The sequence below is a fragment of the Nelusetta ayraudi genome, unplaced genomic scaffold (genome assembly GCF_046127955.1).
Source record: "Nelusetta ayraudi isolate G7.1 ecotype Tasmania unplaced genomic scaffold, CSIRO-AGI_Nayr_v1 ptg000033l, whole genome shotgun sequence".
Lineage (NCBI taxonomy): Eukaryota > Metazoa > Chordata > Actinopteri > Tetraodontiformes > Monacanthidae > Nelusetta > Nelusetta ayraudi.
The window spans coordinates 3,605,871-3,618,523 of NW_027466083.1; the positions used below are offsets into that span (position 1 = coordinate 3,605,871).

General features: G+C 46.1%; 1 protein-coding gene and 1 long non-coding RNA gene across 3 annotated transcripts in view; one reads left to right on the forward strand and one right to left on the reverse strand.

Annotated features, from left to right (window-relative positions):
- Positions 1 to 12,653, forward strand: part of LOC142891819 (uncharacterized) — an 84,803-nt gene that overhangs the window by 19,680 nt on the left and 52,470 nt on the right. The window lies entirely within an intron of this gene.
- mtnr1bb (melatonin receptor 1Bb) overlaps positions 5,820 to 12,653 on the reverse strand; it is a 38,550-nt gene continuing 31,716 nt past the window's right edge. The window contains exons 2-4 of the mRNA XM_076031670.1: positions 8,881 to 8,999; positions 8,441 to 8,785; positions 5,820 to 6,659 (exon numbers count right to left, since the gene is read on the reverse strand). Of these exons, the coding sequence (XP_075887785.1) occupies positions 6,237 to 6,659; positions 8,441 to 8,785; positions 8,881 to 8,999 (887 nt within the window). The 3' untranslated portion in view covers positions 5,820 to 6,236. The remainder of the gene's footprint in view (positions 6,660 to 8,440; positions 8,786 to 8,880; positions 9,000 to 12,653) is intronic.

Here is a 12,653-nt window from a genome sequence, read left to right on the forward strand (position 1 = left end):
ACGACACAGTACTTTGACTTTCAGTGAGAAATGAAAGACAGCCACAACAATTTTTATCCACTTAATTAACAACAGGACGTAATGCTACTGACTTCACCATTTACTCAACTATTGACGTTGATTGACGGACAAGATTTAAGGATAAACGCACTGCTTTCTGATGAAACATTGAGCTCCTCGCCGCCTGCTGCGCCAACCCACGGCCGAGCTAACGCTGGGTTACGTCAGCTTGTCACCTGGTCCACGGTCATTGTGTGGTGTGATAAGCAGTTCCAACCGAATTATGTGACTCCAGCTCCACTATAAAGTTCACTGTTGTGCCAGAATTGTTCTGGGTTTAGTGGAATTTTGAGGTAAGAAGGCAGAGCAGCGACCACCTCACTGGCCTGCTGGATCGAAGCTGCTTTTCCACGTCGTGTTTGTTTTTGTCAATTGAATCTCGTGCGTAGAAATACGGGCTGTTGTTGTGACCCGTGGATGTGCTATGATGATGTCTGTTTGCGGTGCAAAAATTCGTATTTAAAAAAAAAATATCAAAAAAGTCATTCCGCGTGTTAACGTGATTTGCGGTCCCCATATTTTAAATCTCAGCTGGAAGGTTTGTGGAGAATTCTGGAATCTCCCGGCTCGCTGCGCGCTAGCTGAGCCGCGGTGGCACGAGAGAAGAATGTTGCGGTTCCGTTCATGCATCAGCCCTCATTAGTGCACCGCCGCATGTGGCGCCTTGCCTCCTCGCGCCCCCCCGTATTTACTTAACGCTGCGCTCCATCGCATGCCTAATCATTTTAGCAGAGAGGGGTTGTCTTCAGGTCTGCTTCCCGTAATTACTCACTGGAAATTTGCCGCGATTAGTCACCTGCCAAGGCGACAGCCTCCCTTACCAGCACCGGCTGCCTGGGCCTTACGAGCTTGTACAAGCTACACAATCCATCACCTGATGAAAAGAAAAAGCAGTAAATGGACGAATGAGACAGAAACTTGGCTGTTTCCCCTCTAAAGTTGTGTGTTTGGCACAAAGGCTGTATTTTACACCTCCACTGCGTGATGATCTCTTTTGCTGAACCAGCTTTTGATACAAGTAAACATTTCTAAACATTTTTTTGTTTGGGCCACAGAGTTTGTGATGCAGCACAAGTTCAAGTTCACCTGTTGCTTCCGATGTATGGAGTGAGACCCAATGTTACCCCTGACATTGTCTCATTAGTTTGCACAGAGAAGAGTTCATCCTAAGCGTACACAGAATAGGCTTAGGGAACATATAATAATATAGTTACATCATTTTGCTTTGGGGTAAGTAGAAAGAAAAAAAAAAAACACAAAGGAGTATGGTGGGGGTGCGGAGGGTGTGGGAGGGGGGGTTCAATATTTGTTCCATGGAGTGTCCTGCCTGAGGCCTGCGTGTGAACTTCTGTGCAGTATTGCAGTGTTGAGTAGCGCTGAGGCAAAGCTGAAGGAGTCTCGATCCGGACAGAGAAGCTGGCTGGCACTTTGCCATCTTATTTAAAATGACACATTAGTGTTGACTGTAAGGCAGTAGCACTTTTGGTTGACAAAAAACAAAAAGCAAAAGAAAAGAGACCAAAGATTTCTCACAGCAATTACTGGACAAACTGGACAGAAAGTATGTACAAAAAAACAAAACTGCCACCACCGCCTTTCAGTTCTGCTCACATTTTTGGTTGGGCTTGAAGTCTTTGCCTCCCATTAAGTGTTTCTGAAGCAAAGATGTCAAAACATCATGTTTCTGTTTTTTTTTTTTTGTTTGTTTGTTTTTTTTGGTTTCTGTCTATTTTCCTCTTTGCTGTAGAAACCTGGATAGAACTGCTGATCCCCAGTCAGAAAACTGACATAACCTTGGCTGTCAGGACGGCCAGGCCGCACCTGATCCCCTCTCTAGCCAACAACAACAGAAGAAAAACTCACTTCGGTGCATTTTAGCATTAAATCCTGGTCAGAAGAGTTCAAATGTTAGTGATTAAACGGCTCGCAACCACATAAAGAAAAACTGTTGAATGGATCCAAATTTAAAGGTCCAGTGTGTGAGATTTCCTAAACTTCTAACCAATGTTCCAGCCAATACTTTACTATCTCATCCATATTGTCTGTCCTTCATGGCACAATACACATATACCTGCATTTTCTGTAATTACAAAGACTGATATGAAAAAAAGAGCTTGTTTGTGGCTTCATCATATTTATCTGTATTTGCTACATTAATAAATGACATAATATCCCTTTTAAGCCTCACACTCTGGGCCTTAAAAATGGGAGTCAATGGGAACTGCACATGTGCACTTACTAAGATTGACAGGCCTGTACAAAGATTAGTTATGCAGACCATGAGGCCAACATCTTTTCCCTCTCCTCTGCACTACATAATGTTCTATTAATTTGCTCCTTCCATACGTCCCCATGCTACTCATAATGGGCCTGTGTTCATATTTACTCTAATGTCTGTCTCACAGCTTTTGCATTAGATGCAATTCTTAATCTCTGACACCGCACACACTCGGTATCGTGCATCCGCGTCAAAAAGAAAATTCATAGTGATGCGTTTTGCAGCTGAGAGAAGCGGTTTGAGGCGCACTCTGAGCCGAAGCGATTTTTTTGTTGTTGATAATAAGCCGCTAAATGCAAGAGGGGGGGGGTTAATTCAGTCAGAGTTATGTAAACAAAAAAGAAGAAAAAAACACAATATGAACAAATATTCAATAACATTACATCACAGATAAAAACCACATTTACAGTAATTTACAAAATATGCATTTAAATGTCTTCACACTCCCTTCACACGGCAGATCAAGTGTAAATCTGTCGGACGACAACAAAGTGTTTGTAGGCACCCTGAGATGGGAATATAGATATGAGCTGTCCCCTCTTCTGAACAATCTCCCAAAAATAAGCGAGATGCAATAAATGTCACTGCTCTGTCAAAATAAAATCATAATTAAAAACAGGGCAATAGACAGTGCGTTTCCCAGACAACGCTGTTAATGTGCTCTCTTTGAGTTGACACAGTGAGTTTCTTTTCGTTTTCCAGAATGAACCAAACCCCTAAATCAAACCTACAAGATACTGTTCCTACCAAAAGAAAAATGCAGATTTTGCATAAGTACTCACAGCTAGGGAATAACTGCCACTGCATTAGCCATTCATACAGTCACTTTGCTGGGATGTAGGAGGCAGAGGACCAGGGGCACGTCCCATAGTACAGGCTGCACATTCAGTAGACTGAAAGTATTGATCGAAAAACTTTTTCTATCAATATTTTTTTTTCCCAAAATTTGTCAAATACTACTACAACTACTAATAATAAGAATAAAAATAAAAATCCTTGCTTCCTTACGTTCAAGTGAAATCCATTGTGAACTAAAACTTCAAAACAAAGACTTGAAAAACTGAATACTTTTCTAACACTTTCCTAAGAGCCATCAAAGGAATGGGGTTCTCAGTGTTGCTCTCACTTTGCTACCTGGAACCGTTGACACAGCGGCTCGGCGCGCCACGGTTAGCTTTAAGGCGCTTAGCTTGGGTGGCGCTCCGGCGGCTGTGTTCACACGCAGCCGCCGGCTGAGCAAATTTATTCATCTCGGTCCTCGTTGAAGTGGGGAGGGGATGCAGTGGGGGGCGGGGGAGGAGATGCAGTGGGGGGCGGGGGAGGGGCTCGGCGGGGTTGCGAGAGGTTCAGGTAAACAGGCGTAGACTGAACATGAGCCTCGGTGCCCTTTTGTTATTCCGAAAGACTGGAGAGCGACAGCGTTTACAGTGAGTCGGTCAGACACCTTATTTAAATATGCATGCACTGAGGCGGCTACCTCAGCTTGAACCCTCCGCTGGGTTCCGCAGTGGAGTGAGCACGTGCGTCTTTGAAAATGTGCGCCGCCGCATGCCGCGGGCGCACTCCCAATCATCAATGGGCTATTTAGTCATGTGGCAGATAAGCAGGTATCGATCCCACGCGTGACGCAAGTCCGTGCCGTGCGGGTGGAATTCTTTTCTAGGTCCGAGTGAGAGAACACCTAAGAGGGAGAAAATGAAAGAAGATAATCTGTGGTTCAGTGTCATTGTGTGGCTCTAATTCCATTTTAAATTTCCATTCTCTTTGTGTCGGTAATGGAGTCACCACCTGTGGTATCACTTGGTTGATGGGCCGGAAAGGAAATTTAAGGTATCGCGCGTCACCACTAATGAATAAAAACAGACTATTTTACTTTAGGGGAGGAAAAAGTTCACATTTTTGAGAACAGGAATTCACCTCGATAAATTGGCACTGTCACAAAGTTAGCACATTAAACGGGAAGCAAGTGAGGAGTGGACGTGAGCTAAGAGACGAGGGACGGATGAATCCAGCAGCCGCTGCGGGAACGGAGGCGTCCTCTGCCTTCAACACCCCACCAACACTTCATTCCACAGTCGTTCCGCTCATGTCCTCCTTGGATTTCCTGAATTAAGTTTTTACTAAAATTCATCTCCTCACTTTTCCATTTCTTTCGAGTGCAAAAAGTGGGGGGGGCGGGGCCAGACCAGCCAGCATGACTTTGAACGCTTTGAAGTAACGTTTAGACGCAAACATCCGTCATCAAAGCTCGTCGGACCGATATTATTATACATTATGGACAGAGTGACATTATCTCCTCCTGTGCTCGTCTGGCATTCCGTTGAGGCAAGTTGAACTATTTGAGGCTTTGGAAGTTACTAAGTAAAGGTGTGTCTTCACCAGCTTACTGAAACACATCTAAGACTGGAGTCTACAGCAGCAAAACGTTAAATATATATATATATATATATATATATTACTTTTTTCCCCAGTGGGAAAAAAGTCATCTACCATTCAGATTTTTAGTTTTTTTTTTTTTCCTTTTTTTTTTGAGAGTGAGAGCAAAATTAAACTGCAATGCACGGCTCCTGGAGCACCTCTAGGCACGGACCTTGAGAGGGAGAGGGAGTGGCAGCAGATTTAAACAGGAGTGATTGTTCAACACTGCCAAAATATCTTTATCCGGCAGATTTGGAGTGGCACCTTCTGGGGCAACTCTGACCCTGAAGTGCATCCAGGCGCTCGAGTTGTTCTCATTAAAGCCACCAGCTTCCATTTAAAACAACATGGGAGCGAAGAAAAAAAAATTAAAAAAAGCTTGCACCTCACTTAAAAAAATAAAAAATAAACTTTCTCTTAAGGGTCCCTTTGGGTAATGTCGTCTGACACTTTAGGACAACAATCTGAGCTCTTCAGTGGCCAAACTGAGGACTTTAAGTGGATTCGCTCTGAAGGGCTACGTGGCAGTCACTGCAGCGCCTGTCCTTGCTGCGGCACCACGTCCAGCTGCTGAATTTGATTTCTTTATTTATTTTCTCCCATTACTTAGTTTGTAAATTTTAATTCATGAATATAAAGGCCAAACTAATCATGGTCATGGAGACTGCTGTGGACTAAGAAGCATCCACGCTGAAATGCTCCCCGGTCATCATTTATCACAGCCAGTGAGGCAGCGAGCGGCACTGCTGCTGAAGAAACCACAGCGCAGCATCTTCTTCAACTGTTCTACACTGTGGTGATGTTCACACCTGGCCACTTTGTTAGGAGTTCCACTGCTTGACCACTAGTCCAACAGGTGAAACTAGTCAACACTTGTGTTTAGTGTATTGAATTTGTGGATTCAACAACTTAACAACACTTGCATGGTGATTGTTTTGCGCTTATTTGCCTGTTGTATGTCTCTGGTGGTGTCCAGTTAACTCTATTCTGTCATATTAAACAGCCATGGGGGAATTTGAATGGTTTCAATGTGTGACACAAATTTGAATGTTGAATGTTTCGGACTTTCGCCACCTGGCAGAATCACGTGACCCGCGCCGTTTTGAACCGGCACTGTCGTGACTTGTCCAGATGAAGAGCAGCCGGGCCTCGGAAAGCCGCTCACTGGGTGTGATGATGAATAATTGAGAGCGGCGCTTCGGTTCGCAGCCTGAGGACTTTGAGCTCAGCACCTTCCCTGGCGAGCATTCCGGCGGGTTCCTCAAACTGATTGTAGTAAAATTGCGTGCGCTGTGCGGGGGGAAACCGTGCATTTCAGTTTCATTTTTGCACCTGACACTCTTTAGCTGCACAACTGTTTGAACATCACATAAAAAAAGGAGTTTCACCATTTTACTGGCACAAGGTTCCCTATATATATGTATATATATATGTATATATACATATATATGTATATATTTGTATATATCAGTATTTATATTCACTCTTTGTTTGTGCGCTCTCTGACAGACTCGTTGTTGTTAAGAGGCGGCGGTGGCGACTGCTTGCTCCTCAGGCTCCTGCCGTCCGTGGCCGCGCGCGACGTCTCCGTCACAAAGAGCCGAGTCACCCACACCGAGGTCACAATGCGTTTGTACTCGTTCCTGAAGTTCCTGTTGAGCAAGCCATAGATGATGGCGTTCAGGCAGCTGTTGAAGTACGCCATGAAGTAGCTGACCACGAAGAGCCACTCGGGGATGCGGGGCGCCACGTGGGTCGGATCGATGGCCACCGCCAGGCCGATCAGGTTGAGCGGCGCCCAGCAGATGGCGAAGAGCACAAAGACCACAAACATTGTGACAAAATTCCGCAGGTCGCTGGGCCGGATGCGAGGGGTCTCCTCCGTCTTCACTTTACGACGCACCTGCGGGACACGGGATAGAGGAATGTGAAGATCAACCACCAGGGGGATATTCCAACGAGGACAATAAACAAAGTCCAAGTCTAATCCTTCACTGATCCCTGAGCAGGGTAAACGCTGAGTGTCTGCTTCCGGAAGGGATAACTTGAAAAAGTTCAATCAACTCTGAGTAACTTCTCTTCAGTGAAGCGCATGCACCACCATCGAACAAAACCCATACTAATGGAACCCCTAGACCATGAATCACCATGGCAACTGTCAATATACTTCAGCCTGCTGGAACAAGACATTTTCATCTGCTCATACGTTGAATCTGAACATATTGTCAGATGGAGAAAAAAATTGATTTTTTTTTTCAGTTCAGTATTATCGTACCGAACACAAAGCTCAGTTTTTGATTTTTATACGTTTTATTTTTCAGGTGAAGTTTGCTTTTGGAAACAACTTAAAATGAGGCATAAGAAAATCAAGATCATCAAGAATCAAAACTTACGATACGTTTTCTGCAGAAAATATTCAGGATTGGTCAAGAGTCTTTAACTGTGCAGTAACGCAGCCTCCTCGCCAAAATCAAACCAAACCCTGGTGTTTATCCCAGTAGAGGACGACACTCTGCAGCAGTGCACGTTCAATGTGGTGCTGGTTGGAGGAGTGGCGGCGTTTCAGGGAGGAGAAAGAAAGGAACTGCGGGTTTGTTGAATAAAACATTGCGGTAACGCGACATCAGTGCGTTGTTTTGGCATTTTAAGAAGGAGCGACTCGTCCGGCAAAGGGTTTGGTTATTAAAGGTCAAAATATAAAGAGCCGTCTTTTTGACCCTGGCGATGCTCTTTACAGCCCCAAGCAAAACAGATATGCTTGGTTGCTTTTTCGCGAGGCCGTCCCATTTGTTACAGCTGTGTGGAGGCACGTGGCATGCGTCTCGCACTAAACACCCAATCCAGCCCGTCACTTCCTGTTATGTGGCTGACAGTTTGATACCCATAAAATTTCCGTGCATGCTGCCATGCTTGTGTGACCTGCAAAATGACCACCGCTGGATCCCAGTGGTGGTCACATCAGTTTTATTCAGGAGTTAAACAGCCACAAATAATCTGAAAATGTTCAAGATTCCAAGATTTAATAAAAAAAAAAATGAATGAAGGCATTCATTCATTCATTCATTTTCCATACCCGCTTAGTCCCGAGCTCAGGGTCACGGGGGTCTGCTGGAGCCTCTCCCAGCTGTCATAGGGCGAAGGCAGGGTGACACCCTGGACAAGTCGCCAGTTCATCGCAGGGCCACGTAGAGACAAACAACCATTCACACTCACATGCACACCTATGGACAATTTAGAGTGTTCAATTGACCTCACATGCATGTTTTTGGAGTGTGGGAGGAAGCCGGAGAACCCAGAGAGAACCCACGCAGACACAGGTAGAACACGCAAAGTCCACACAGAAAGGTCCCAGGCCCGGAATTGAACCTACGACCTTCTTGCTCTGAGGCGGCAGTGCTAACCACTGCGCCACCGTGTCGCCTGAATGAAGGCAATGCACTTAAATTTGTGGCATAAGTTAATGAAATAACTCGTGTTTGACCACTTTGTTATCAACTTGAAACATTCAATGGACAGTCATATAGGTTTCCTACCATGAACTATGTTTGCACCGGTGCAATTGCATATACATTGTCGGTAACTCATATGAGGAATGATTTAATGCAGTGAGAGTTTCCTTTTTTTTCTTTTTTTTCTTTACAAATTGAAGGAGTAAGTAACAGAAAAATTCTTGACTGCACTGACCTGAATCACCAACACCCAGATGCGCAGGTAGCAGAAGGTGACCACCGCAATGGGCACAAAGAAGTGCACCACCACCACCGCCACCGTGTAGGAGGTGCTGACGTTCTGGGCAAAAGTGCAGGAGTAGACGCGTGGGTCGTAACGCAGCGAGCCCACAAAGATGTTGGGCATGACGGCCACCACGGTGAGCACCCAGATTAAGGCCACAAACAGCATGGTGTTGCGGTAGCTGTACAGCCGGCTGTAGGAGAAGGAGTGGCAGATGTAGCAGTATCGGTTCACCGCGATGCCCGTGATGTTGAAGATGGAGCCGATGACGCTCAGCCCCATGAGGAAGCCGCTGACCTGGGTTGGAGAACGGGAGAGGAGAGTCACGCCGGGGGGCTCAGGGGCCGCGGAGACGACCGAGCCGAGGCTGCCTGTCGCTGACGGAGCCTTACCATGCACTGAGTGTCGCCCAGCGCCCACTGGTCGTGGAAGAGGGCATAAAGAACCAGGGGGTATGGATAGAAGGCCACCACAAGGTCCGCAAATGCCAGACTCACCACAAAGACATTACCTGCAAGAGAGAGAGAGAGAAAGAGACAGACAGAGAGAGAGAGAGGGAGAGAGAGAGAGAGAGAGAGAGAGAAAGGAGGCTGTCTCTTTAAAAGTCCCACATTCTGGACAATTCACTTTGCCTGTAACAAGTGTCAGTGAAGGTCGGAGGGAAGGATGAGAAGAAGTCCATCGGCTATGTCTCCAGCTTCTTCTGCCCTGCAGAGAATGTATACAAAGCCATATGGCTCTGGAACTCAGCTATTAATGATGTCACAGAGGGCACTTTCACCCCTCAGCCAAGAGTTTCTCCCACTTTAACCTCATGGGTGACCTGCCTTGTTTTGACATCTCTCGCAGCCAAGTCAAGACACCCACAGCCAAGTTTTGTATCACTCAGAAAGAACTTATGATCTTGGAGCCGTCAGTGGCCCCTGCAGCTCTGGAATATCTGGATATCTGTCCCCATAGTGATGTCACAGAGGGCACTGGTATCCCTCACGTCAACACACACATAGCCAAAAGTTTGTGAGCACATAGATGCACCTTGTTGTTGTTAAGCCTTGGTGGTCCATTCTGTTCCGAAGTCACGTCGACAGAAACTGGGTGCTTAAGTCCCTCTGTGATGTCACAAGGGGCACTGACATCACCTGTCAATTGACTACACCCACAGGCAAGTTTTGTTTCACTCAGAGAGACCTCATCACCGTCGTCTTGTAATGGAGCCGTCCGTGCCCTTTGTGATGTCACAGCATCACAACGTCTCTTCTTCTCACGTCACAAGCTAGTAACACCACCACAGCCAAGTGTTTGTCCCGCCATCAAAGACCAAACGGGTGCCGCCTTGCTGAGCCTCTGATGGTCCGACGACAGAGAGTTCCGTTAAGCTGCCCTCTCTGATGTCACAATGGGCTAATTCACGTGGCACCTCATACTTTTTTCAGGTCAGTGACGATACTGACAGTCATGGTTCAACCTCTGACGGCCTATTTCACGCGTGTCGAGGATGAAGGGCACCGGTGTTAGCTCCGAGCTAAGGCTGAGCGTTCTTGCAGGAGGCTGAAAAGGGCTAAATTGTGCTGTTTTTGCAAAACGGTGGAAGCCCGGTCCACTGGAGCCCAGGCTGGAAAGATAAAAGCCTGAAAAAGGGTACAGTAAGAGGCCTTTAATGTCCTTACAGCTGTTTCATTGGGTTTTTTGACACAAGCGGCCGATCACGACACCAACACGACGCATCTGTCTTGATCTCTCCCAAAATGGATTCGCTCTCGAATGCAACAGCGATCGGGCTAAGTGGATTCAGCCCTCGTGCTTCATTTCACACAGGAGTAGCGTTTATCCACTTTATGGTATTTGCATATAAAACAACGAGGTTTCTCTTCCAATTTACATGCTCTTAAGGCTGACACCGCGTCACAGCGTTAGATTTATATCCCTCGGTGCCAGCGAGGGGCCCGAGGCGGGACGTGTGTCAGTAGTCCGCACTCTGCATTGCACAGTTTCAGCCAGCCGCATGCACGAACTGCCAATTGATTCAGTGCGGCAACTAAAATTGGATCGCTGCACATCCCTGGATTCGCTCCATCTTAATCTGACAATAACCTGATGAAAGTTAAAGTTGTGTTTCCCAGCCGCAGGAGTTCGCAGACTGGAGATGTTGGTGTTTTATTCCTGCAGGGTGAATAGCACAGCCAGCATCCGGGGGCAGGGGGGAAATACACATATAGAACCAAATCAATGAGTTTTGTAACCGTGAGTTTGTAACCGCAATTCAAATAGTTTGTAGAGGGAGGAGAAGCCAAAGCAAAAGAAATTGCTGTCGAAAACTTTCTGCTTTTGACACAAACACAAACTTGACTTCAATGTCGCTTGGCTCAGCCAACGCCGTCCCCAGAGAGAACTTAATTAATTAGCGTGTTCACTTTGCATTGTGCCTCGTAATTGTTGTCTTGAAGGGGCAAAAGGCAGGCCTTGCAGTTTTTTTTTTCCTTTTTGAGCTTATCTCAGCAAAGTCCAACTTGCGACGATGATTGTTGCCAGGGAGGGAGATTGTGCGCTGAAGATTTTTCCGGCTTTTAGCCTCCAAGACAATCGTCTCCCTCCCACCAAGGTCAAAACACTGATGACAGAGTTGCTGTGTTGTGACTGAGTGGAAGAACACGAGTGTGGACACGACTCTTGTGCTCCTGTGACTCTGGGGTACACAGGTCTCCCTCTCCCTCTCGCCAAAATAATTCCCAGCCTGATCCAAACTGTCGGTGCATCACATCAATGAGCCATTGCTTTAGTTTGGCCCAACCATTTTGGACTAATTGATTACCTAGCAGGGTTTCCAGCCGTCAAGTGCCATCTAATTCCATTCTTTAAAAGGTTTACAGAGATGCAATTACAGGCGGCTCTTTCCCTGTCCAAGCTCCATCCAGTGGCGTGAACCCCCACAATGCCACTGCCTTAACCATCAGCCCAGGCGTTAAAGTTTTAGCTGAATTAATTGTGAGCTTGCACCAAATCAAAATGTGTCCCAAAGCACATACTTCTGTACTAAACACACACAATGTTTTCAGTATGTATGTGGAAAGACACAGCACAATGTGTTGTTGGGTCTTGGATTAGTTTGAATCTGCTCGCTGGCTAACATACTCATGAGCTACAGCCACAGACATTATACCGACATTTACATTGTGCAGTGTGTTTATTTGATGCCCAATATTTTTTATTGTCTCCACTGGGTGAAGTTATTCAAAATTAGACCGCTTGCTAACAACTTTACCTCTCAATGGAGCCACAGATTTTGATGAGGCATTAATGCAGCGTTGTGCGTTTGTTTGCGCAATAGTTAGCTAAAATTACCTTGCTAGCAAGTTCAACCTGGGCTACGGCCACAAAATTGGATCAGGCATTAACGCAGCATTGTGCATTTGGTTTACAGCAGAAAAATTGTGGTCTTCACTCTTAAGGTCCTAACACATCGGGCAATGGGCGACGCCACGCTAATAAGGAACGTGAATAAGCAACGCGAAAATGTGAATTTTTCGCCGGCAAATTTTTCCTGTATACAGCTAGCGCGAGGCGAATATGCGTATAAAACTTGCTAAGCAAATAATGTTTGCGGTTCTTTCTTTCGCGCTGAAGGAGAAGCAGTGGAGTCGACTACATCCTTAAGTGATGATGGTTGAATTAAAAAAAGAAAGAGAATAGAAGTCTTTGGGTACACCCAGTATTGTTCTTGAGAGAGCAGTTGGGTGAGTTGAACACGACGATCCAGGAGCTCAAATTTTTCCCAGTGAAACTTCACCAGGACTTTAGAATGTCTGTCGGACAATTTGAAGGACTGCTCCGTCAACTGATAAACCTCTCGGTCATGATGAATGAATGTGGACTGGAACTGATGCAGCCAGGGAAGTTTTGATGCAAAGTCATTGACATGCCAACCTCATTTTGATTGGTCAGAGGTCTAGCTGTTCGCTTTTTTCGCACATGAAGCTAACCGCGTCTTCGTGTACTACAGCCATAAGATGCGACGTGGAACCCACCTGGACTCCGCTCCCCTCGGCCACGAGCGATGCTCCGCTGTTATTTCTTTTCAGCGTTAACACGGTTGCTTTTTTTTTCATCAGCAAGTCCCCTCTGCTGTTTCACACGCAGATCCCTGCAGAGGTCATTAGCAGCGAGTCAG